The 27,859-nt window shown below is 38.6% G+C and overlaps 1 protein-coding gene across 5 annotated transcripts in view; it reads right to left on the bottom strand.

Annotated features, from left to right (window-relative positions):
• The window catches only part of robo1 (roundabout, axon guidance receptor, homolog 1 (Drosophila)), a 368,894-nt gene that overhangs the window by 159,484 nt on the left and 181,551 nt on the right, over positions 1 to 27,859 (bottom strand). For all 5 annotated transcript variants that reach the window (XM_067450215.1, XM_067450213.1, XM_067450214.1 and 2 more), the window contains one exon: positions 18,139 to 18,465. In XM_067450215.1, the coding sequence (XP_067306316.1) occupies positions 18,139 to 18,465 (327 nt within the window). The remainder of the gene's footprint in view (positions 1 to 18,138; positions 18,466 to 27,859) is intronic.

Here is a 27,859-nt window from a genome sequence, read left to right as displayed (position 1 = left end):
ATATATATATATATATATATATGAAAAATCTAAATTGAACAATACATGTATGTGTATATCGATTATTTCCAGATTAATCACATTTGAAAGTGATTAATCGGTTTGACTGCGCTTATATATATATAAATCTCTAACGATTATTCACAATTAATCGTGATTTAATGTGATTAATCGATTAAACCACATTAATTTACAGCTCTGAAAAAAATGAACATTGATTTCTCAATGTGAAGTGGTCTTTTAATTTTTTTCAGAGCTGTATATTAATGCGGTTTCATCGATTAATCACATTAAATCACGATTAATTGCGAATAATCATTAGAGATTATAGATTCAGGATTTTATTGGATCCTGAAATGTGAGCATACTATATCATATATTTGAATAATAATAATTAATAATAATAACAATAATAATATGATATTGAATATAAAATATAAATGATGAATTAGATTATCAAATGTTTATAGGCTATACATTTATAAACAGTAATTGTGCAAATATCAAAATTGAATGTACAGTTAGCTATTGTTTTAACAAATATAATGTTTAGTTCCAAACAACTAAATAAACTGCGTTTCCAAAGTTACAGAAACGTTTTATGGAATGTTGGACAAAAAAACTATTGTCCCAAAATCTTTGACCGCACGTCTATCTGCATCACACAGCTATTCTTATCTTCCTCCTCCTATTTGTTTTCTTTCAGCGATCGCCTTTGAACCGTGTGCCAAGCCGTTTCTGGGTAATATCCCACATGCTCTGACAGTGTGTTGATTTAGAAAAAAAAAAATTGTATGCAAGAGTTTGGGTGGGACGGTCAAAAGGAATGGCAGGGGTGGTTATAGGATCACGGACGGTGACAGAGGGGTCATTTCTCTCATTGGCCCTGACATCACAATAAGATAAGCGATAACCAATCGAGGGCCGCGACTGCTGGAGGGTCAAGGTCTGCGTGTTTCACCTCTCTATCTCACCTCATTTTTCTTTCTGCCATCATCCACTGTTTGCCTCCATGTCAACGGAGCGTTTCCGTGCGGACAGGGTGAGATTTGCCAGACCAGAACGAAAGCGCCAGCCTGGAAGGGACGCAAACTATCCCAGAATACTTACCGTCGCGGGTGGAAGGAAGGTTTCCCAAACAAATCTTTAGGAGCACATGCTGTTTACTGAAGAGTCGCCCCCGCACCAAGTCAGTGGATAATGTGGATGCACACGATGACACAGGTCAAAGGGCAAGCGGGTCTGAGCGAATCGGGATCCGTGCTAGACGGCTGTGCTAAATGCACCATGAATGGCACCCGGTGCCGGGCGGGCAAATAAAAAAACGAGATGTGCAGTTTCCAGGTAACGGAGGCGTAAAGTGTGTGTGACAGGTCAAGCTAATGGGCCGCGGCTCCTCTGAGAAAACACAAACACACATCTAAATGCACAGAGACTGATGCTCAGGCCAGCTGTCGATGAGAAAGCAGGATGTGGAGATTATCGGAAGCAAGTTTCCAACGAGAGTCAGCAGATTTCAGGTTACTCTAGGCCACTAAGCTAAATGAAACCCTGGAATTTGGTCAAAATAGGCATAAATCTCAACAAAGCATCCCATACATATAACATACATGTATTATATATGTATTATCCCATACATATAACATATATGTATTATATATGTATTATCCCATACATATATATATATATATATATATATATATATATATATATATATATATATATATATATATATATATATATATATATATATATATATATATATATATATATATATATATATCTTAGAAGGATTTCTGAAGGATCATGTGGCAATGAATAATGGAGTAATGGTGCTGAAAATGCAGCTTTGCCATCGAATTAATGAATTCTATTTTAAAATGTATTACAACAGAAACCAGTTCAAATATTTTGTAATGATATTTAACAGCATTACCTATTTTACCGTATTTTTGATCAAATAAATTAGTGAGATTAAGAGACTACTTTCAAAAACATTAAAAACCTTAATATTTCAAAAAAATGTACCTGTAGTGTATAGCCATCTGATACTATAGCCATCTGAGTAAATTGCCATAAAGTCGCGATGAAACAGAAGTAGCGACAGATTTTTCTTTCTTATTGTGACATACACTACATTCAAGTCTAATGAATTATTAATGCAGGGTGGGACTTGGTTCTATGCATCAGTTGCTGATTGGATGTATCGATGTGGGCGTGGCAGTCGTTCCAATCGGATAGGTCCAGTTTAATATTTAAAACAAAAAAAAATTGCACAGATAAACTGTTCTCTTAATGATCGCAGTCATAGCAAACAACAATAATCCAATCAATTCCCATTGGACAAAATCAATTCCTGCACAACATTTTGTCTTGTTCAAGAAGCCATTTCACTCAGATATCATCAGATTAGGGAAAAAAAAGACTATCACAACATCGCTTCATGCTAACTTTAAATGGGCTACTGTATGTCTGTTTCTGAAATATTAGTAAGTATCATATGTTCAGGTCTATTCAAGCAAGGTTAACAATCAATGACAGGAGTTTACATACTGTACTGCCTCCAAGCTAGCATAATTAAACATGCTACACAAGCTCTAACAGGTTTTCTCCCTCGTGCTCTCTCACTTTCCTGTTCAGAACTGCTACTTCGCAACTGCTCGGATATCAGTCAGGTCCAATCCACTGAGGTGGACACAAATTTACACGGTACTTATAAGCCTTGGGGGGTTGTCTGATTGAATTCTCTTCACCCACGTCTAACTGCGATTAACTTATCCACCTCCTCCTTCATCGGACGTCCTTCTACGCTGCCCCAGTGCATCTCTGTCAGCCAATCAATAAGCTATTATGGCTCCCAAACAGCAGGTGAAATTAACTTATAACAGTACCTGCAGACTCGGCACTCTGGTAATCCTGTTGGAAAGGGTCTAATGAGGGAGAGCATGCAGGCCACAGCAAAGGCGCATTTCAATGACACGAACGCACACACCTGCAACAAAACCCGCAGCTGTGTTGGGAAAGCAAGGACCGTCCTTGAGGACACCTGCACTGCGCTGCGGATAACTGGGGAAGAACTCCAAAATATTATTACAGTTCCCACCGGTGTTTGCGCATATTTCTGCCGTTCATTTTACATAAGATCACTGCACTCGGTGCCCCTGAAAACCATAGTTTACACCAAGTTTACAGTTATTGTTCGTGCTTTAAAACTGTGGTAACTTGGTTACACATGTTAATTTATTTTACAGGAGTAACAATAACTTTAATGGTATTCTAGCGGAAACTGTGGTTACCTTGGCATACCAAGACACAAATAACTATGTATCCTTTAAAAATGTGGTTGCAACTTTAAAAATTGGCAGAAATACTGAGCCCGAGTCATACAGACAGCATTAAATGGCATTTTATCATTTTTGCACCCTGACTCAACGTTCAGATTTGTTAGCTTTCTTTCCAGGACTAAAGTAGTTCCCCATAAATTTCTAATTTTAACTCTAAACGGAAAGATGATTTTGTCGCTGACAAAAAAATACACCAAAAAGTACCACGGTACTACCATTTGTACATGCACCGTATCAACACCATGTTTTTGCTCATAAAGTCTGCATTTATTTGATCAAAAATACAGTAAAATTATGTGAAATAATGTTCTATTTGAATATATTTTGTGAAGTATTCCTGTGATGCCAAAGCCAGGTTCAGCTATTTTTGGGATATTTACCTTGGTTTTTCTATGTAATATGTTTTTTTTTTTTTTCAACATGTCCAAAAAACAAACAAATATGGTTTTACCATGGTAGATGGACAAAAACATTACATTATATAAAACAACATAACATTATATGGTACATGTATCAAGATTTTGGTCATGTACTCTAGAAATACCATGGTATTCTAATAAGTAAAAATAATTCAGTGCCTAAAATAGCTTGAATGTAACTCTACACCCTTTTTCATTTATTATACATGCAAAGACTTTATATATATATGAAGTGCGTCGCACTCTGATTACTTATGAATGGGAGAAAGTGCAATGCCCAATATGAGGAATAAGCCCCTCCTGCTAAATAAAGAAGCCAATCGTTGATTAGTAAAGTCATTGCATCACTGCAGCTGACATTAGAAGCTCAGGTTTATATAAAAACAGGCATCTGCATCTTTAGTACACTGCAGATTTAAGGAGAGCAATAATCAGCAATGTTGTTGACTGATAAATTTGCACATGGTTTGTCAAGAAGCATATTAAAAACACCACAAAGACATATAAACAACATTAAAAACTTGATTTTCACCACAGGGGGTCTTTAATTTGTGTTTCTCTGTCTCATAGCCTGACACACTGACCCTGGAATCACTGCCGTCACCTGATCCACATTCACTGCTCAAATTAAATCAGTCCAGTCACCCCAGGCAGATCCAGAGAAACCTTCCCCGAAAACCCTTTTCAAAGGTTTCTTTCAGACAGCTCTTTCTCTCGTCTTTATCCCCCTTCCATTCAATCATTTCATCCACGTTCTTTGTGTCTTTTCTCTATGGTCGCGCGGTGTGGGGTTACGCAGGAATGTTACAGTTTCACAGCCACACCCAGCTCAGAGAGAACGACGGCAGGCGGACAAAAGAGGCCGCTGTGAGTGTTTGTGACATTTTCAGACGGCTCGTCTAGCTGCTACAGCTGTTCTGACAGCGAAATTTGACAATTCCATCTCTCCCTGCAAAACCGCAGCGAGAAAACGTTTCAATCCACACCAATGTGAAGTGGGAAAACATAAGACTTCATCTGTGAACCTTTACTTCAGCATCTGAGATGTTGCAACCTATGCAAGCACCATTCATTTACTCAAGCTCTAGTCAAAAAGTATACAACCTGTGACTCTAACTATAGCTGAACGACATCTAGCGTGGTGCTAACTGGGAATTAGTTTCAGTTTGTGCCACTTCACTGAGAGGTTCATCAGTTAGTTTTAGAAAGTTAGATCTGTTTTGATTACAGTTACTTTTATCTGTTTTGTGATTGAAACGGTTCCAAGGTCAGAGTCACGCCATGTCGTAATGTCCTTTCCAGAAGGATTAGCGCCATAGCTGTCGTGTCTCAAAGAGTGGCAAGCTAAGCCAAACGCCAGATCTCTATCTGGGGCAGGGGTTCAAGCTGACCTCGCCATTCAAACTATTACGGCTACGTGTGTGACAGGAGTGTGTCTGTCCCTGTCCATTCGTTTGCTCTCTGTCTCGCTCTCTCACTCTTTCTGTGGCTTACAACACTAAAAAAGATCTGATACAAAGTCCAGTGGACAATGACAATTGTTCCCGAATTTATGAATTTTCTAGTCTACAAAAAAAAACCCTGCTGCTTCATACTCTTCTCATCAGTCCAGAATCAGTCCTGTGTGTGTGTGTGTGTGTGTGTGTGTGTGTGTGTGTGTGTGTGTGTGTGTGTGTGTGTGTGTGTGTGTGTGTGTGTGTGTGTTTATATACACATACATAGCATAAATTTAATTTAATTTAATTTAATTTAATTTAATTTAATTTAATTTAATTTAATTTAATTTAATTTAATTTAATTTAATTTAATTCATTAATTTATTAATTAATTAATTTATTTATTTATTTATTTATGTATTTATTTATTTATTTATTTATTTAGCAATATTAATCCAAAAATGTAAAAAGAAATTAGAACTTTAATGTACTTATTTACAGTACCGTTTTAATTAAAAACAATTCATTATTTTTTATGAAAATGGAACTATAAATAAATTATAATAATTTACAAAATGTGAAATTTAAAATGGAACTTAAATTCATGTATTTAGTTATAGTCAAATGTTTATTACATTTTGTCATTAAATATTTTGAACTCAATTAAAACGGAACTATAAATACAACTACACAAGTCCTATTTATTAATATTGCATATTGTAAACAAACAAACAAACAAAAAACAAATAAATAAATAAATAAATAAATAAATAAATAAATAAATAAATAAATAAATAAATAAATAAATAAATAAATAAATAAATAAATAAATAAATAAATTAAAATTAATGCTGGGCAATCAATTAATCACCATTAATCACATCCAAAATAAAAGTTTGGATTTACATAATATATGTGTTTGTACTGTGTATAATTATTATGTATATATAAATACACGTACATGCATGTATTTAAGAAATAGTCGCATGTATATATAGTATATTTATTTATATACCTTTATCTTCACCTATCACCTATCCATATACTTTAATTAGCACTGTTAAAAATTTCTAATTTTGTATTTAAAATGTATTTGTATTGTGTGAAAAAAATTAAAATAGTCATAGCTAGCGGTAGTTTTTTTTTTTTTTTTTTTTTTTTTCCTTCTTCCTAAACTATTCTAACCTAGAGCATCTAGACCAACAGGCAACCAACCACAATCATAAAAATTTGCTGTACAGCAGCAAATGAGGGCAGACGGGATGGATGAAATAATGTGTCCTCGGAAAATATCAAGTTACGCTCCAGTTGCATCACTTATTCCTGAACTTTCCAGCAGGAAGTAACGAGCAGTAGAGTTTCCGATAAAAATACATGACATTTATAAGACATGAGCCCAGAGTTTCAAAAACCGAAGAAATTGTTGCCTCAAATCTCTGATATTTCTCATTTTCCCAACTTGCTAATCCTTTCTGGACTGGAGTTGATTGAAAGGCTTCAAGCGACGGCTTAACCTTGCTTTAATAAATGCTTAAGTTTAGCAGAGCAGGACAGCATCATAAAGATGTTTTAAAAAATAAACACAAAAAAGAGAGCGAGTTTGAGAGAGAGAGAAACACTTTCCTCTCAATCCCAAATGCCACAGGAGACTCTCAAATCAAAAGTGGGGGATTAGAGACAGCAGCGGGACTAATACTTCGGCCCTCCGTTCGAGAGGGGGAGATTAGCCTCTGAGACACACTTCCTATCTGGGCCGCCGACCGAGAGGGACTGTACAATCAGCCGTGTTTATCGCAAATGGAGTTCAGCCAAGAGGAAATCATTCTGAATCACATGGGTCGTATCTGCAGGCTCTTGCCACAGGAGGACCAAATAGTTTCAGCTACGCTGTGTTTATCAGGACGAGTGCACGGGTCCCGGGTGGAGCCGAAAGCGAGACGACACAAGTCCCTGCATGGTATTTGATGTGCGAGAAAAAAATGAACCCGCTGTAGGACAGAACTCTAAAATGAACCCCTATATAGACATCCCAGAACAACTTAACAGAAATGAAATGCCTGATTTTAGCCATAACAATCTGATAAATTAGGGTGTGCGCTTCAGGGAATGATTTGCGCTAAGCCACCTGGTTCCAGAGGGATTTGCCTTGTATGTGTGGACCGTTGTCCATAAAACGACCTCAGGAGATATCCAGCCAAGCTCGCACAAGTTATCTCCACCTGTCTGAGGATGCGGCGCATTTCCTGGGATCAAAGCGAGTCTGAAATGCTTGGTCACGGTGAGGGCCTCTAATTACCACCGACGAGTACATCTACCTACCTATCCTCCATTTTGAGCAAAACCCAGATGCCCAAAGAAGATCAACATCCACCATCTGTTCAAAACTACGCTTCTCGTTCGCCCTCAAACAGCTCTTTTATAGCTCCATCCTCTTCTGTTTCTTTATTGGTAGGGAATTTTTATTTTATTCCAGTCATATCTATGCAAATGAAATGGGATTCATACCAGCTTTAGGAAAACCGAGAGTTTAAACAATCATAAACTCAGATAACCCTGTATGCAAAGTGTACGCACTTCCAATGTAGTCAACTTGCAAATTAAACAAATGTGGTTTAACGGCCAACTGTAAAGTATTGGTTTAAGACATTGTTATCTGAAGTAGTCACCAAAGTGTGTTAATTCTTCACCCGAGACAGTCTCTGAAAGACGGACAGGCCACACTAAAATAACTACGCAGGTGTCAGGTCTCTCACCCAACTGTCCGAGCCGGTTACCCTCACATGGCAATCCATCCTGAAGTTGTCATCCATCCATCCAGCTCTGTCCACCCCTCATTACTGCGGTGAACTTTCCGACCCTACTTCCATTTGACCATCTCCCCTAGCCCATGAGCTTTGCAGTAGGAGAGCTTTGTCTTTGACAAAAGCAGAACAAAGACTTAAAACTCCTTGAAAGCGTTACTTTATATTCTCAAGCCACCGTCCGTTGGGTTCCTGGATAATTCTGCAGCCTCCTCGATCCAGGTTTAGACCACACAATATTTTTGACTGTTAAGACGATGTCACATTGTGATTTTGACCGGACAAGAAACATGTCAGACTACATGTTGCTTCCCGACCAAATCATTGCATCGTCTTAAACAAAGTGCGGGATGTCCTTGAGAAGGCAGAACTAGATTCTAAAATGATGTCATTAATTACTCAGCCTCATGTCGTTCGACACCCGTAAGACCGCCGTTCATCTTCAGAACACAAATGAAGATATTTTTGTTGAAATCCGATGGCTCAGAAAGGCCTCCATTGGCCACAATGGCATTTCCTCTCTCAAGACCCATAAAAGGCACTAAAGACGAATCAACGCCGGTTTGGACCGCCAAAGTCACATGATTTCAGTAGTTTGACACGCGATCCGAAACATGAATCGATACGTTGAATCATTAAGGTCTGAGGCTTCAGGAAGCTTTGTTTTGAAATCGGCCTATCACTATATAAGTCGTTATCAAAAAATGTTTGCGCACAAAAACTATTCTCGTCACTTCCTAAAATGATTGTAGAGCCACTGCAGTGAGATGGGCTTTGTAACGACGCCTTTAGTGCCTTTATGGGTCTTGAGAGAGGGAATGACATTGATGTCAATGAAGGCTAACGGGTGTCAAATGAGGTCTAACGGGTGTCAAATGAAATGAGGGTTAGTAATTAATGACAGATTTTTTGGGGGGTGAACTAACCCTTTAATGCTAATTTCAGTACTCAGGGTTGCTGAAGCGCTTCCAATATTGTTCCCTAGCATTCATTTTTTGTCTCTCTGTCGTGCAGTCCCTCGAGCAGTATGGTTGCCATCACTCCATGAAGCTTTCCTCCATTGCATAATTCCACCAAGCAGCACCAAAAAAATCTCCTCTCGTTTGTTTCGTCATGTTTAAAAGTTGTATATAAAAAAAAAAAAAAGCATAAAATTAAACATGCTAGTGGTTCTGGTCGTCCACTATAACACACTATACAACAGCCATTGTTGTTTACGGACTACGTCAAACGGGTCGTGGCAAAATCTGACTGGCTATGAACCCAACATTAGTGAGGATTTTCTAAACTTACTGGGCACTGATCTTCTGTCCAAAACAAGGAAAACTACTTAATTTTTTTTTTTTTTTTTTAAATAGGTATGCACAATATTACAATTCTGTTCAACTACGATAAACTGGTAATTATTTCGGTCAATATTGCATTACTATTTTTTTTTTAATAAAAAAATAAATAAATGGGCAATATTAAAATTCACAAATATTTTTAGATTTAAATTAAATGTTTTTAATTTACCATTTTGTTTGACTACATTAAAATAAATAGCTTAATGTTATATTAAAATAGTACACTTTATTATTTTTTATATTTCAATTTATTATTTTGTCTAAATGAATAAAACATGAGCACTAAAAAAATCCTATAAGAACCACAATACAATAGTCAAACATGAAAACAATATTCTTTCATTCTGAGATTTGCTAAAGATTACATTTAACAGAAAAAAAAATCAGTATGCAAATCTAAATACACAATATTGACATATTTGAAATAAAAAAAGAATATCAGTCAACAATTTCTCCCCAAAAGCTCCCCTAGACATAACCCCAAACAAACCGCAATACCACGCATCTGTGACTTTTTATGCCACTAGAATGAGATGTTGGAATCACATGACTGAATATGCATGGCAGATGTTGCATGGCTTGGGGCCCTGAGGTTGAAGCAATTATCCACATTAATGCTAATCAGGTTGAGTACAAAACAAGAGCTAGTGTGGATCTCCAGAGAGATGATAGCACGATAACATGGGAAAAACCAGGAAGAACCTGCACTTATCTTCTCTGGTCTCTTTTTTTATTTCCGTCCATCCCCCAAGGGCTGTCAGTGACTCCCCTCAGTGCTGTAATTAAACATTGCAGATTAGTTTTCCTTGTAATTTCTGGGCATCTGCAAATAGTCCCCGTGATGCTTAAGGAGAAACACACCCACTAGCCAATTAAAGAGAGCCGGTTTGCGACGATTACCCGTACTGACAACTCAAAAGCAGATGTGAGGGATGCCGTCTTCCTACTTCTCTTGGATTGGGAATACACGTCAAACATGGTTCGTTTTCTGCCGGAAACACTATGCCGGTTTACCCTTTTCAGGGAAATAGGCCGCTGCTTAGCTTACAGGCGAGTCAGAGACAAAATCTGCCGCCTACGTGCCTCTAGCTGCTCCCATCCCCAAAAAAAACACAATTAAATTAATTTCTGAAATGTCAGCTGAGGTATGAAGAGGGCTGAAAGGATCAGAGTACATTATAAATGCGCTCAAGAAGCCCGAAAGAGGATTCTCCCGGGACCCAAACCCTTGTCCTCTACAGCTACAACGTGGCTCACTCTTATAAAACTTAATGAAACACAAATATTCTCAGAGCAAACAGTGGAAAGCACACTGGCGCTTGAGAAGGGGAAAGCACAAGGAAGTGAATTCTGCACAGCTCTGATGGATCTATAATGGAAACGGGTCGGTTTGAATATCAAAGGCGGCGGGAGCACACAGATGTAGCGGAGGGGAACGTCCTGTGGGGGAATAATGAGGGGTGTCACCCAACCTTTCAGAGGACCAACGCCAACTGTCCCCCTCCGTTTCCTCAATTTATCCTCCTTTGAGCAAGATATGAACTTGCAATGCTCACATGAATGCTTCATCTCATTATTTTAAAGCATGTGTGGCTACCCGATAGTCATCAGAACTTTAAATACCGGATTTTTGTATTAAATACCGTAATGGAATGATTTAATGATTTCACGGATTAATAAGAGACTAATTCTCTCTAAGACCAGGACTAGAGAGCGCTTTAGACTGCACCACACGTGCTGACAGGGTTATCGGGGTCTGGCGTGCTGATCCACGCTCCCGCCGCAGCTCAAGAACTGGAAGAGTACACTATAATTACAGGCTTTCCACATGCTGCAGTTGTTTAGCATGCTAATAAAGGACAAAGCTGACTTGTCAAAGAGTACTTACAGGTAAAAACTGAGAGGTTTTGGAAAATATTAGCTATTTTCACGAATAGGGCCAGATTTACTAAACTGGGCAAATTAGCATGGGAGAGCGCAATTCTAAAAAAGCGCCAATGGGAATGGAAAGTTAAGCGTGTGATCTACTGACAGCACACAATTTAAAGAACACAGACGCAGATGGATCGTTTCTATAATGACCAACACAATCCACCAGTTAGTGTCTGCTTTTTTGGGAAGTAGCCAAAATAATGAGGCAAACACCAGTACATTGACTTGCGCAAACCGTAGTAAATCACCTAGCATTATTTATTTAAATACTTTCCTCCCACAAATCCCCCCAAAATAAACCTACCCACGCCTTTTCAGCTCTAATATTTCACTTTGTGTCTTTTGTAAATCCTGACAGTAGTTTTTTAATGTCAAAAGAGGGTTTGCTAGGGCGCACGCTGATAGTAAATCTGGCTTATACACTGCAAAACTGTCTTTGTTATATATATATATATATATATATATATATATATATATATATATATATATATATATATATATATATATATATATATATATATATATATATATATATATGAACATTGAAATGTCTATAAGATGCACTACCATTCAAAAGTTTGGGATCAGTAAGGTTTTGTTATAAAGTAAAGTAATGTCTGCTACGCTCAACAAGGCTAAATTATTTAATTAGAATCACAGTAAAAACAATAATATTGTGTTATAGTATTACTATTTAAAATTTTTGATTTTACTATTTTTGATTTTAATATGTTGTATAATGTAGTTTATTTCTTTGATGCAAAGCTGAATTTTTAGCAGCCATTATGCTAATTTGGTGAAATTAGCCAAAAGAAACATTTACTATTATCATCATCATCATCATCAATGTTTAAAACCATTGTGCTCCTTAATATCTTTGTGGAAACCATGATTATTTAATGAATAGAAAGTTTAAAAGAAAAAAAAAAGTATTTGCAATAGAAATCTTTTGTAACATTATAAATGTCTTTATGGTCAATGGAAAACTCTTGGAGCGCTGCTTGTTGGAAGTAACTTTGTTAAAGGGATCCCCTGGTGTTGAGACTTGTATGGCTTAATATAACATAAATGATGTCTCTTACTGAAATATGTAGTAGAAAACCCATGAAAGATCTACGTTATTTAAAAAATAGATTTTATATTTGGACCATGGGCGGCGCCATTTTGTTTGCGTTCTAGGTTGATCACGTAGAATGGTTGCACTCGCAATCAGCTGGCATTACCTGTAGCTATTTTTACCACAACGCAACTCGAAAATAGTTTCAGAGTTAAACAAAACCAAATTATTGCTTTGTAATTGTACTTAAAACACACTCAAACATACATGTGCACACAAACTCACCTACACAAGTCACAAACAGATCGCCGGGCGCGCACACACACCTGAGAGACTGCGCTGTCTCAATCGAGATGTTGGGCTGCTCAGTCTCCACGACAGGGGCTGAATCTGAAATCGACCCCTATACCCTGAAATAGGGCATTATTTGAAGGGACGGCCATTTGTAGTGTTGTCCGACACCATAGTGGACATGTTCGAGTGCACTCATTCAGCTTCACGTTGCGCCGCAATAACAAGTGTACAGCCAATTTACACACAACAGCTGTCCGACTTCAAGTTCACTCCTTCAAGTTGTATTAGTGAACAAAAGTAGGGAATGTTATTCGTGTCTCAAAGATGAAAGTTTAAAGATTGAGGTTTTAATTCACTGAGCTTGTGCTCATACTTTAATGCACGAACCAACATCATCACCAAAACATCCTGCTTCTCTTCCTCGCGTTCCCCTATCCCATGGTCCTATACCTAGATAGTTCCCTCTGCTGGTCACATTAGGCATTACAGTTAATCTACTGCATATCAATCGTCTATCTATGATATCAATACAGGGAAATAGTGAATGAGGGGGTTGTATGCGCGCGTGCAGTGCGTGTGTGTTCGCGCAGATCTGTTGGGGTGTGTGTGAGTCTGTGAGAGAAAAAGTTTGTGTGCACATGTATGTTTGAGTGTGTACAATTACAAAGCAATAATTTGGTTTTGTTAAACTCTGAAACAATTTTCGAGTTGCGTTGTGGTGAAAATAGCTACGGGTAACGCCAGCTGATTGAGGAGTTCAACCATTCTACGTCATCAACCTAGAACGCAAACAAAATGGCGCCGCCCATGGTCCAAATATAAAATCGATTTTTTTAAATAACGTAGATCTTTCATGGATTTTCTACTACACATTTCAGCAAGAGACATCATTTATGTTATATTAAGCCATACAAGTCTCAACACCAGGGGATCCCTTTAAGTAATCCAGAAAGTGCTCTTTGGTTGGGGTTAAACTTATAGAAAAGCACAATCCCAACGTACTTCTTTCGGTTCAAGAAAGTTAAAAAGACATGCTTTAACTGCCACTTCAGGCAAATTAATGCATCGTTGCTGAATAAAAGAAAGAAATTCTTTCAAAAACGTACTGAACGGTAGAGTAACTTTAGGTTGTGTGTCCACCAAAGCATTGTTTCCAATGGGATCACAGTTTATTTAAAAACGGCAGCAGCATGGCAAGGCGCTGATCACCGGTTTTCTTGTCGCCAAGTTTTTATTACTTTGTGTAAAATGTCGCACTCATCAAGGTCACTTTCTACTCATCCATCCAATCACAGTGGAGGAGGGGCGGGACAAACGCCCAACCGACCAACTGTCACATTCTGAGTCAACAGGCGACCACAACAATGGAACAAAATCATTAAAAAAAGAGCCAGAAGAAAGACTGTACACTGTGTATTTATATTCAGAAAAAACTATTTGTGAAATCAGATAGTAACACTTCCATGGAAATTCCTCAGCAAGGCGTTTTCAGAATGTAGTAAAAAATGATTAGGGATATGATTTTTGCAGTACATAGAGCTATAACTAATCTAACCTGTTTCATACTGAAAGTAGTCATAACAGTAACGTGACATTACCGCCCATCAATCTCTCATTGTCATTTATGCGGGTCCTAAAACTCCCTTTTCTTTGATCGCCATTTTTACAGATGTTTTAACAGTGCAAGAAAAGAAAAAAAACTCCAACAGACACGTCTGTCATCCTTAAAAACGCAGCCTGATACTACGCATTACGCAACGTGTGGCCCGGAGCCATCGGGGTGAACAGTGAGCTCTTATGGATAAAGCCAGCCCCATCTTACATTCCTCTCTCTCATTCTTTGTTCCTCTGCAAGTCATTATACTCTAACAAAGCGTGACACATGAAGCATTATAAGCCTGCAAGTTTCATACTGAAAGGAAAACATGGAAACAAAAGGGGCAAAATCCAACTTCAGGGACATACACAGGGCACACAGAGCACAGCGGATGCCCGGATTGACCCATTTTACCTCAGTGTGCCGCACAGAGCCTCCACTGTACATAAAGTTAATAATAAACCCACAACAGATCTGCGCTAAGCGTCGTTGCCTGGCCAAACATGGCTTGTTGAAAGTTGGATTAGATTTATGGTCCGCCGGGTGTTGGGCGATCGTAAAGGCGGGATTATTAAAATAACTTTAGAAAAAGGAAAGATTGTGTACACAGTGTTCAAACTGGATTCTTGTAAGAGCGGGCTAGGCAGAACAAATACATTTTGAGGTCTTAACTTCCTTTTCGGCGGTTTTCTTGGCAATGGCACGACTGACATTCCTGGTGTCAGTCTGAATAAGTAGGTGAGTGTTGATATCCGAGAAGTGATAGATTTCTCTTCGCCTCTGACACCGACTTGTCTAGTTTTGGACGGGAAAAGAGAGTTTAGGTAGGAATTCTACTACCTTCCTGTCGTAGGTTTCCATCATGGTTGCCTGAACGGGGTAATTACATGCATGGCGGCGGGACGGGGGGAGGAGGGAGCGGACAGGCACTGAGGGTTTTGAGCTTTGCCACTGTGTCATTATGGTCCTGTTTGAACCTTATTCAGAATAAGCAGCCCGAAGGCTGCGGCCAAACAGCCCAAGCTTTTCCTCATGTCGGGCCAAGTTGTCCGCCCGCCCGCCAATCTTCTTGTTTTCATACTTAAAAAAAAAAAAAAAAGAAGGCCTCCAGAACAAATAGTGTACAGTATATCACCCTCTGTTTGATATACCGCATGATATTTTCTCACTTTTTAGTCTCCAAGCTCACATCAATTTCTCTCCAACTTCCACATATACATATTTATGTTTCTCTTTGACTGACATTGGCCTACAGAAGCTAACAAAAACTTTGTAGCTTTGCAATTGGAACCCTTATGAAAATGTACTATTTATTAAATACTATTTTATACAATTATAAATGACTATTAATCTCCTGGGGTGCACTTATAATGTTAATATGATTTTTACATTAAAAAACTGTCATCATTTATAAATGAATTTTCTATTTTCTACCCTGATTTTAGGCTCTAATTTGAACGCTCTGTTTGAAGGGGCGTGTCGCTGTGAGACTTTGCCCACTGCTGTGATTGGCTGACATCTTTGCATGTGAAATAAGTATTACATGTCGTCTGGCTATCACCAGACCAAGCTCAATTTAAGACTGGTCTGGGGAGTCTGCTCTTTATATTTTACTGCACAAGAGGCGTGATCAACGAGCATTATTCAAATGACTCTGTACACAATTGGATAGTCCTTCAACCAATCAGACCACAAGCGGCATGATTAATGGGGAACCGCCCATCGCGTCTCTAACGCCCGTTTCACACATACTCCGTCTGCAGAGCGTATGCGGTGTGTATTTTTTTCAGTACCCATGTTAACGGATTACAGCTTTCACACTGCACGCGGATGCTGTCCGTCAGTCCAGTCCAGGAGCGTTGTGTCTGCAGCAGTGCGCCGATCGTTTTCGCACCGAGGTTATTTTTTGCTGCGCTGCACTGCTGCATTAAAGTGATAGAACATTGTTCGCATTAAAATAAACATGTACTGTCGCGAAAATCTATTAATTTCACCACAGATGCATATAATTAAAAATATACTATTGTTTCAAAGTCAGCATGGCTTTTTTTTCTCACGTTAAGCAACAAAACGACACCTTACCTGGCATTTAGGTAAAAAAAGTTCCATAATGGAGAGCACTCGTCCTTTCTTGGAGGTGGAAAAAAAAAGTTATTTATGACCTGCAGAATAAAAGAGTTCAAAAACGAAAGAAAAGACGAGAGTCGGCTGTTTTTGAATAGCCTTTTGTAAGTTTCTAATTTAAAATGTTTGTGATTTTAGGCTATAACCTATGTTTAAATGTTTTGCCACTTGCGTGAGCTAAATCCAAAGTACTAGGCCATATAAATACGAATTAATGAATTGAATAAAATGTTGTTTAAATGTAGTACGTTAATCTGACTTCTATGAAAGAGTAAACGAGGAGAATTGCAATTCTGACGAGACATGTTCAGTAACAACTTTTGGATTTTAAATCAAAAATAATGAATAAATGCTGTGTTCGTGGTATGCAACAGCGGATCAGTTGTGGACTGCAAACGCAGCCTATGTGAAAGCACAACAGAGCGTGCGGACCCTGCACCGCATACGCAACGCAACACGCACGTGCACGCACTGCAGACGAAGTATGTGTGAAACGGGCATAACCGTCATCGTGTTAAACCCGCCAATAGCGTGCCAGGTGAATAAGCCAGTCTTTGATTGGTTCCCAAAAAAGTGTGACAGAAGCAGTAGAAATGAATGTACAGGTTTTCAGGCTGAGTTGCATGAGTGTGTATGAGTTGCAAGGCTTTAACTAACTATTTACTGGAAGATACACACAATTTACTTAAGAAGCATATTTCCAAGAATATAACTTAATTTCTCTTACCCCATTGTCCATATATTTAACATATATTTTTACAACTATACATGCAAAAATGTGTAAATGTCTAAAACAATAAGAAAAACACTATTTAGAGAAAATAATTATCTGAACTTTTTTTTCCACTATATATATATATATATATATATATATAGTACATTTCCATAAGGGTAAGATCTTGAGTGAGTAAGACATGCCATTGGTACACACTACACGACGACTCACCCCCCTCCAGCTCCACCACTGACTCGATTAGATTACAACAAGAGTCTTGGTGACAGCTCCTAGGCATACTTGAAAAGCGGTTGATATCTGAGATCAGTCCTTTCAAGCTTAAAGAGAGACGGTATGTAATGCGTAGCACGTCCAAGGCCAAGGAGAATCGCTGAAAACCACAAGTTTTAAGTAATAAGCCCATTTAAACTCTGCTTTGAGCCTGTACACAAAAAACGTTTTTGTCAATCCTTTTTAAAAAGGACAAAAATTGACCCGGTTGATGCACAACTCATTGAAATTGGAAAACTACAAATGCCTTTTGGACAGAGAGATACAACACACCACAATGAAGCATAACAGATATAGGTAACTGCTATCTTGTGATCTCTACTGTAAATATCATAAACTACTGTGAGTTAATTTATGGTTTTTATAGCTCACGACCACCTACTGCGACCTATTCTGTTCTCTTCAGGGCGTCTGGCCCGTTTCCTCCATCAGGGTCACCATGCAGGTCCAGTGGCACAGTCACATCCTGCCCATCTCCATCGAGATTATCCGACCCACTGAGTCCATTGAGGCTCAGAGACCCAGGAGGAAACTGGAAACGCTTTCTATTCAGCTGGAGGGGCTACAGGCTCTCTTAGATTCAATTTGAGGCCAGGAGAGTCACAAACACAAAGTCAAATTAAGACTGGACTGCTTTCAAACCACTCCTGAAAGACTATACGACTTCTATTCTATTCTATAAGGGAACTGCTAAGAACACATCTGAAATCTTAATATCATATACTATAAATACTTAGACACCCATAAGCCGCAGTGCAATTAGAAACCAGCCAAGCACTTACTAGCTACTTCCAGCGAGGCGTTGTGGCTAATGGCTTCTCCCAGGTAGTTACGGGCCACACAAACGTAGGAGCCTTCGTCCGGTTTGCTGCGACGGCCGTGTACGATACGCAGAAAGAAGAGAGAACCGCTGGGCAGGAGCATGCGATGGGATCGAGGGTTGTCCCGGTCCGTTTCCACACGCTCGCCATCCTTGTACCACTCCACGGTCGGGGTGGGACGCCCTTCAGCCTTGCAGTTTAGGGTGGCGGGCTCACCTTTGGATACGATCAGATCGGAGGGGTGTTCAACAATGCGGGGTGCAGAGTCTTCCTGACGCAGACGGGATCCTGACAACAGAGAGACAAGGTTTGATTAAATAATGTAAACAAGATTTTTTTTTTATGCTATTATAAAACGTAAATATTTGAACATTTAATAACATATAATAAAAATATAGAAATTTTATTTTATTATAAAATTTAATAAAATTATAGCATTTTATTTTCCTAATTTATTATATATATATATATATATATATATATATATACACACATACACACAAACACACACACATATACACACATATTCACACACACATATATTATCAGAATCAACCAATTTTCAATACTGTTGTATACATTTAAATATGTTTCAGAGGATGATTCACAATGGACTTTAGCTTAAGCTTCCTCAAGTTTCAAATGCTTGCTCAATGATGCTGTTCTGATGTACGAGCACAATCAATATTAGAGTAATATTAAGAACAATCAATTTTCCAATGGACTTCAGGTCAAATGAGATTCTGTTTTGTCTACTAATGCAAATTCAATACAAATAAAGTGCACCGCTGACTAGATCCAGATGGATGTATCAGTATTTCAAGCCTAAACGTGATGATTTTGGCTACAGGAGACACTCGCTGAACTCAGCACATGATGTCATGGGGATGCATTACAGCACACAATGCTGGCTTTTCTTTTCGTGTTTATTTAAAGGAATAGTTCACCCCACAAAGGAATTTTCATTCATCATATTGCTCACCCTAACCATTAAGATTTTCTTTCTTTTGTAGAGAAGTTTTTTTCCATACAATGAAAGCTTTTTGAACTCCAAAAATGACAAAAAGCATCACAGACTCCTTTGATGTAATTCTATAGATTTGTATTCGGACAATAACACGTATGCACAGGCTCAAAACGTATAAATGAGCTTCTCTTTAAATGTTGAGAAGTTGGTCACCATTCACGTCCATTGTATGGAAAAGTGCAACATGGACATCTCTTTCAAAGAAGAAAGGGAAAAAAAAGAACAAAACAATGGTTTGGAACAACATATGAGTGAAAAATCGTCTAAATGACCCATTCCTTGAAATGTTCTGTGTGTAATTCCTGAAGCAGGTGTTGGTAACTTCCTACGAACATACTGGTGTGGTTTTGACTAACACAAAAGCTCTGGGAGGGAACAAACCCCTTCATTAAAGAAATCTCTCTGTTCTTTGGACTGCGGCAGACCTGTGCTTAAAACCAAGCCACTGTCATTTCGGTGGTGCGCCACTTCCCTGATCAAAGACGAGAAATGAGAGGGCTGTAAAGTTAGGGATGAGGGGGTGTTTGGAGGAAAAGGGAGATAAGAGGCATTCTAGAGAGACACACACATCAGACAGCTCCGTGGATGTCTGGGTTTGTGTGTGTGTGCGTTTGAAGAGTGGAAGTGTAAAGGAAGCACAGTCACTGCGTAGGGAAATAAAAAAAGAAGCTAAAATTGGAGACAGCCAATCTGCCTTTTTGGGCTTAAGTCGTTTGCTTGTGTTCAGAGACCATTGAACTGCACCCGCAAGACCTGGTTTATATGCAAATGAGGCTTGCATGTTTAATGCCTAACGGGTACAATATAGTGTGTGCGCATCTCAGCACTGCCCTTTGGAGTCCGTTCAGCCCCAATTAAAAAGAGGTAGGATTAATTGGCAGTGCAGGGTCAAAATACATGCATCCAACCCGCTCAAACACCCCACCCCCCCTGGCTTTTCTCTCTCATCATCCCATCCCCCGTTCCTTACGTCCCAACCCTCCCTCCCTCCGGTTCTTCTGTGGAGGGAGAGCTGTGAAAGACGGCATCTACGAGCATTAAATCATCTATAACATCAACGAGAGTTTGCGCGAGGTAATGCATTCATTGATTTGCATGTTGAAGCAGAACTGTTGGCTCTCATGTTTACAGTATGTGTAAATATGTAATAGGAAAATAATGAGCTGTGCTTTCTGATGCATACAAACACACCGAGGGCTCGCGGGATGATACACTACCAGTTTTCTGCAAAAGACAGAGTGAAGGCGAAACAGTTATTGTTTGCATAGCTGTGCAGCAAGTGTTTTTATGTACAGAAATGACCTGACATTGTTTATACAATATGATTATTAGCAGTGTTCTGGGTAAAGCGTTTAAAATAATTGCTTTAAAGTAAATTAAAAATGACTTTTTTTTTCTTTTTCTTTTATTAACGCATTACTTTAAAATTTATAACAAAACATCTGAGAGACTTTTTCAGATAAGTAACTTGAGTTAATTCGTTGTCCATGTAATGACTGACAGCTCTCCTCTCTTTTGTTTTTCCTATTCTGGCAGGATCGCTAAAAGGTTTGTTTGAGCTGCACGCTCTACTGTCTACATGAAGCCTGAAGCTCATTCATTTCACTTTTGGCCTTAACATTTGCCAAAAATAGAACCTTTTTTGTTATATATATAAAAAATAAAATAAAAAACAAGCAAGACCATCCCAGGTAACAAAAAGTAATGCAAACGTAACAATGCATTCCATGTTTTTTTTTTTTAAAGTAATGCAAATAGTTACTTTTTTTACAGAGTAACACAATATTGTAACATTACTTTTAAAAGTAACTTTCCCCAAAACTGATTATTAGTCTAAATGTACAGACTACATTATCAACACATACACTTTTGTTAAAGGTGCACTATGTAGTATTTTTGCAGTAAAATATCCAAAAAGCACTAGGCCAGTGTTATATATTTTGTTCAGTTGAGTACTTACAATATCCCAAATGTTTCCAACTATTTGTAAATTGTGAGAAAATTGCTATTTTAACTAAGGACCGGGACGTTTCAGCATAGCGTTTGAGCGAGTTGCCTGTCAATCGCGTCATATCTGCGTTACCCTCGGTTTTATTCTGCAGAAGCGCTTTTCTCTTATGTCACATCAGCGCAGAGCGAACGCGCAGAGTAACGTCATAACATAATTTTAAACACACTTAAATGTATCTAATATGATAAACAGAGCTGCTGGCTTAACCTTATAGTCATGACCGAAAAAAGCGGAAGTGCGCGCGCCCGGCGACTGTGTCCCGTCCCGTCATAATAAAAGTCCCGGTACTCGCGAGCCGTGTGTTTGTATAACAATCACTCCAGCGGCCGTGATCAGCTCCTCAACACTCGGTCCTGCTCTGTTTTACACTACAGTAACGTTAATAACTGCATCCATTAACATTATTTCTGCCCGAGTCCTATTTTACACCGGCTGTGAGGTGATGATCACATTTCCCAAGATACTGCGCTGATAATGCAAGATACTGAGAGAGAGAGAGAGACAGGGTATCTGCAGGTTTCACCAAGCCAAATTTAAGACTTTTTAAGACCTTTTTAAGACCATTATGAATAAAATTTAAGACCTATATCACGCAATAAAAAAAAACATGCATAGGAAATGCAGAATCACTCAATTACTTAAACTTATATTATTTAATTCATTTAAATTGAACAAAGTATTAGTTAACTTATTATTCATAGCTCAATCCCACAAGGATTAGCACATATACATATATATATATATATATATATATATATATATATATATATATATATATATATATATATATATATATATATATATATATATATATATATATGCTGGTCACTTCTATAAATTTGCAAACATTTTTATTTTTTTTTATAATTAGGATGCAACATTAACCATATTATTATGTTAGATGCACAATAGTCACACATGGCAATAAAACTGACAAAATGCATTCATCTTGTTCGGTAGGCCTATTACAAAAACAAAAAAGGCTGGTTCAGCGGTGTGCTATCTATGTTTAATAACACGATCGCTTGGGGTGGGAAATATGACCAACATCTTAAAAGTAAACCACAGCGATAATTGCTTAATATAAGTAAAAAGTTTTCAAGTAATTACGTAATCAAGTAATCGGTCAGTAATAAATATACTTTATATAAACAAATGACAATAGGACAAATAAATACAACAGATGCATATCTACAAAGAGGAACACTCCACCGTTTTTAGAAATAGGGCTTATTCAACTTCTTTAGACATTTAGATATGTGGGCAAATGCATTTGTCTCAGTGCATGCATTGTTTTAGTCTGGCAGGGTCGCCGCTAGCTTAACTTGAAATGCATTTCCCCACATATCTAAATGTAGCAAAGTTGAATAAGCCCCATTTCTAAAAAAGTTGGAGTGTTCCTTTAATTGTAAGTGCTGTTTCCCCCGCTTGTGTTGTTGTTAAGCTATATTAGTTTGCTTTCACTTTGAGAACTTACTAATGCGCAGATCCAGTGGTTACTGACACGTCCCAAACTTTTTAACTCAAATCAGGATATAGACATTTGCATAATGTGTATATTTGATCGTTCAAGAGTAACGTTAGGCTAATGAGCCTAGAAATAACATTCAATACACTCGCGCGAGCGCTGACAGGCAGCAAACACACGCAGCCTGACATCGGAGTTCAGCGTTTACATCACTGTTATTAACTATTTTTAATGCAGTCGGGTATATAATACATTTATTTGGTCATTAAGCAAGATGGTGAGAATGATTCGCTTTCGCGAACGCGGAACTACAAAAACCGTCACACTCAGCTGAAGAATAAAATCCGTTTTATGCGTCTGTGGGGTACGATCAGAAAGAGGCTCGTGCCAATAACACGAAAGCTGATTGGCTGCCATATAAGTGGCATGCTTGTCTAATTTGGAGCGAACAATAGTTGGTCTAGTGAAAGAAAGAACTACAGACACCACGGAACAAACACACGTGCTCGCGTGCTGCGGAGGCGAGAGCATTTCAATGAGGTAGAGTTACGTGGACGTAGGAAAATTAAGACCTGTTTAACATTATTTAAGACCTAGAACGCAATGCTTCCGCAAATTTAATTATATTTTGATTATGAAATTTAATACTTTTTAAGACTTTTTAAGACTCCGCGGGGACCCTGGAGAGAGAGAGAGAGAGAGAGAGAGAGAGAAAGAGAGAGAGAGAGAGAGAGAGAGAGAGAGAGAGAGAGAGAGAGAGAGAGAGAGAGAGAGAGAGAGAGAGAGAGAGAGAGAGAGAGAGAGAGAGAGAATGCAAGAGTCCAGCACTCTGTAAAGTCTCCTCCAGCACATCCCAAAAACTTTTAATAAATTTAAGTTCTGGACTCAGAGGTGCCAGTTTATGTGTGAAAATGATCCTTCATGCTCCCTCACAACCATTCTTTCAGTTTGAGCCTGATGAATCTTGACAATGTCATCCTGGAATATGGCCATGATGTGTCTTTCTACATGGTTGTTTTATAAATTAAAATGTACACACTCCATCGGTTAGGATTAGAAGAACTTTTGCCAAACATATAACATGCTAGAAACATAAACATTTACCACAATGATGATCCAATCATAGACCCTTTAGCATTTGCCTATTTAAATCCAAACAGACTTTTTTGTTGGCCAGGCAAAGTATATTTACACACAATTCTGATTTTGATATCTAGAGAATAGTTTATATAATAAGCAATTTGTGTCACATTTGATTAAATATTGCATTCAATACGTTTTTTTTTTTTAAGCAACACAATAGACATTTGTTATATTAGCAATATATTAGCCACCCACTGTTATTTAGATATCAGCATCAATAATAGCTATTAAAAAACATATTGGTTGTCTATAATAAAAGGAATGAATAATGAATGAATGGTGACAGAGGAGGAGATTTCTAATAGAGCGGAGTCTGAAAAAATAATGAGGAAGAAAAAAAGTCTCTGGGTAATCTCTCAGATGGGGTGCCTGCATATAAGCAAACCTGTTCAGATCCAGTTCCTCAGTCCTTTTAAAGCAGTCTGACTTCATTTAAACTGGATGCATGCGCTTAGAATTAGAGAAGCATCCAGACTGAGAGAATGCGAAAATCCTTCCCCTTCTCCACCACCGCCTCTTTCAGAAGTGCTCACGGGTCCACTCACAAAGTCAGAGAGACCTGACCACATGCAATATTCCCACTGCACTTTGAAATGCAGAAGCCCTGCTCTTGCTCTCGGCAGACCAGCCGTACTTTTGTTATTTATATATTTTATATATGGTGGAACGCGGCATATGTCCAGTAATGAGAAGTGCTGCTGAGGGCGGTGCCATGTTACACGGTGAAGAGTTTAAAACTGACATGGTGTGAACAAGAAAAAATCCAAAGAAAGAAAATAACGAAAGAAAGTGCATCTACTGTCTATTTCAGTCTCTCTTCATGGTTAATAAATAAAAGCGGCTGTCTTTCTAGTATTTCTTTCTCAGCACTCTGCTGACTCTTTTCATGTTTATTTCCACATCTGACTGCTTTCTTCTTTTTGCTTGTCCACTGCTTTTGGTCTCCTGTAGACTTTCTTTTCCCCCTCTCATTTTTTCCATCCTCTTTCCTCCTGCGCTCTTTCCTGTTTTCTGAGAATATGAGATGAGCTAATCAGCTCCATGGGCTCAGCAGAGGGACGCTGGGAATTCTGCATCTAAGATCTGATCGATCGCTGCCTGGGGCAAGAATCATTTTCCTCCTCTCAGACTGACGAGCTCGCTCTCTCTCTCTCTCTCTCTCTCTCTCTCTCTCTCTCTCTCTCTCTCTCTCTCTCTCTCTCTCTCTCTCTCTCTCTCTCTCTCTCTCTCTCTCTCTCTCTCTCTCTCTCACACACACACAAACATACTTCATACATACACATGAAGTACACTCAATATGTGAACCCATATCTGTCTTGCTATCCTTCTATCACTCCACTTTTCCTCATCGGGCTGAGGGAAGCCACTGGAGGTTTGCTTCAGAGGTAATTAAGGAGAGAAGAAACCTTGGACAGGGGATTCAACAGTAGCCTGAAAATCCCTTACTCTGGTTGATTTGATTTCAAACATATGAATGCTGTCAGGCAATCCTGTGTGCAGGCAATATATGACTTTTTTATGAATGTATATTGTATCAAAAGTAGCAGTCAGTTACTCTTCCACCAAGACATTCGAAAAGTTCTCAAGAGCAAAAACGGACTTGCTACTGCTAACGGATAGCCTGACAAGCCAGATCCACATCAAGATGTTTGGTCTGGAAACTCACCATTGACAGGGCTCAATTAGAGGGGCGGGATAAACGGTTGTCTTTCAAACTCCCTCTGCACGCGATAGGATAACGCTACAACCAACCAGAGCAACGAAGGTGAAGCAGAGCTTGTTGATAGATTAAACTTTCGTCGTATCCGGTCGGCAAAAACTCAGAACACATCTTCCCTTTTTAAGAATGACTTCAGTGCCGTTCTTTGTTCTTTTTTCTGAGAAAAGCTTAACTCCAAGTCTTCCAGAGTCGCGGTTAAAACTGATTCGAAAGACCGCTATTCGCCAGTTTCTGTGTTTACTAGAAGCAGGCAAGCGCAACTCGGCTGTCACTATGTTAAGCCCGCCCACCGACTATATACCCGACCAGAGTTTGTTTTTTACAGCACAGAAGTGTATTGAGAGTTGCTAGGCAATACTCGAAAAATACAACAGATTAGATTTGCTGCCGTTAGAGTGTGTCTAGATTTCTAGGCCAGCTAATAGATACACAGCCAAGAAAACATCCCCACACCATTACACCACCAGCAGCCTGCACAGTGGTAACAAGGCATGATGGATCCATGTTCTCATTCTGCTTACGCCAAATTCTGACTCTACCATCTGAATGTCTCAACAGAAATCTAGACTCATCAGACCAGGCAACATTTTTCCAGTCTTCAACTGTCCAATTTTGGTGAGCTTGTGCAAATTGTAGCCTCTTTTTCCTCTTTTTCCTATTTGTAGTGGAGATGAGTGGTACGCGGTGGGGTCTTCTGCTGTTGTAGCCGATCCGCCTCAAGGTTGTGTGTGTTGTGGCTTCACAAATGATTTGCTGCATACCTCGGTTGTAACTAGGGTTGGGCATCGAGAACCGGTTCTAACTTGGAACCGTTTAAAAAATAACGATTCCATTGGAATCGTTTAGAAAATTTGTTTTCGGTTCCGATCTTCGGCTCCAAGCGTGCAAGTTTTGGTTTCCATGGCCACCTGATTTCCGGTGCTTGCGCGCCCGCTTGTTCTTTTAGTCATGGAAGCCCGGTAAGCGGCTCTGAAGTGTGGATTTATTTCACTTTTAAAAGCCTGGGTCAGCACAGTGCAACTAGTGTTGTCAAAAATATCGATACTGAAATATCTGAAAAGATACGATATCCTGCTCAGCCTACACAATCCACCCCAGCTGCTCTCCTCTCCTCTCCTCTCCTCTCCTCTCCTCTCCTCTCCTCTCCTCTCCTCTCCTCTCCTCTCCTCTCCTCTCCTCTCCTCTCCTCTCCTCTCCTCTCCTCTCCTCTCCTCTCTGACCGACAGCGAGTTGACGCGCAGCCGCATATTCTCATTCAGCCGGTTAACCTCTGAACACGACGGACGCACGTTCTGCTGGACTTTTCCTCATGACAGCGTGTTAGTGTTAGTGTGTGATCGGTCTGAATTTCGCACGGGATTGCACATAATTCTACGAATCCCCGCAGATTTCAAGCTCACATCTGAAGCGCACACACACACACATAGCCTACCGTAATAAAGCCGCCCCTGACATACAAGTGCAAATATTCGCTTCTTTTTACAGCTTATTATTGGTCAAATACACTCAAACAAATTGTCAGTGCACATTTTGAACAGTATGTAAACACAGTCTTAAACAATTCAGGAAGAAATGAAGAATGAGTAACAGGAAAAGTGTTCAGGATCCATGAGTGCGGCAGTTCTTAAAGGGACAGCAGTCATTTGTTATTCAAAGTCAAACTACAAAAAGACAAACGATCACACTGCTCTTGACTGATCAACGCGTGTAACTTTAATGGTTTTATATGAAACTATTTAATTTTTTGCAAAAACATTATCCAATGTTATTTTAAATTTATTTAGCCACTTTGCATTTTTTTATTCAGTTTCTTACCTGAATGTTAGACCTACCTGAAAAAATAAAGCAGTCTATTTCATTTATATCTTTTATTCTATTGTATTTATTTGTGCTATTTTTTAGTAATATGTATCTTTGTTTATTCAATTTACCATTCAAAATCAAGCTTACTTTTGCTGTGTGTAAACTATTGCAACACAATTACCCCGTTGTAAAAAATACATTGAGTTAACAAATATTTGTGAGATAATTTTAATAGTAATTGATCAATGTTTATATATGAGAAAAAGCTTAAAAGCTTTATCATATAAAGTGATCTCTTCAGAAGAAATGTTTGATTGCCTAGACTTTCAGAAGACAGACAAAAAAAAATTATATAAAAATTATCTAATTGACAGTATATGCAGCGTTTTTTCCCCGTTTTATTGAAAATAGCATTGAATATCGATGTGACATGTTTTGACTCCACCCCTCAAAGAATCGGAATCGAGAATCGAAAAGAACCGGAATCGAAAGTAAGAATCGGAATCAGAA

The sequence above is a fragment of the Pseudorasbora parva genome, chromosome 8, assembly GCF_024679245.1.
Source record: "Pseudorasbora parva isolate DD20220531a chromosome 8, ASM2467924v1, whole genome shotgun sequence".
NCBI lineage: Eukaryota > Metazoa > Chordata > Actinopteri > Cypriniformes > Gobionidae > Pseudorasbora > Pseudorasbora parva.
This window is presented reverse-complemented; position numbering and strand designations above follow the sequence as displayed.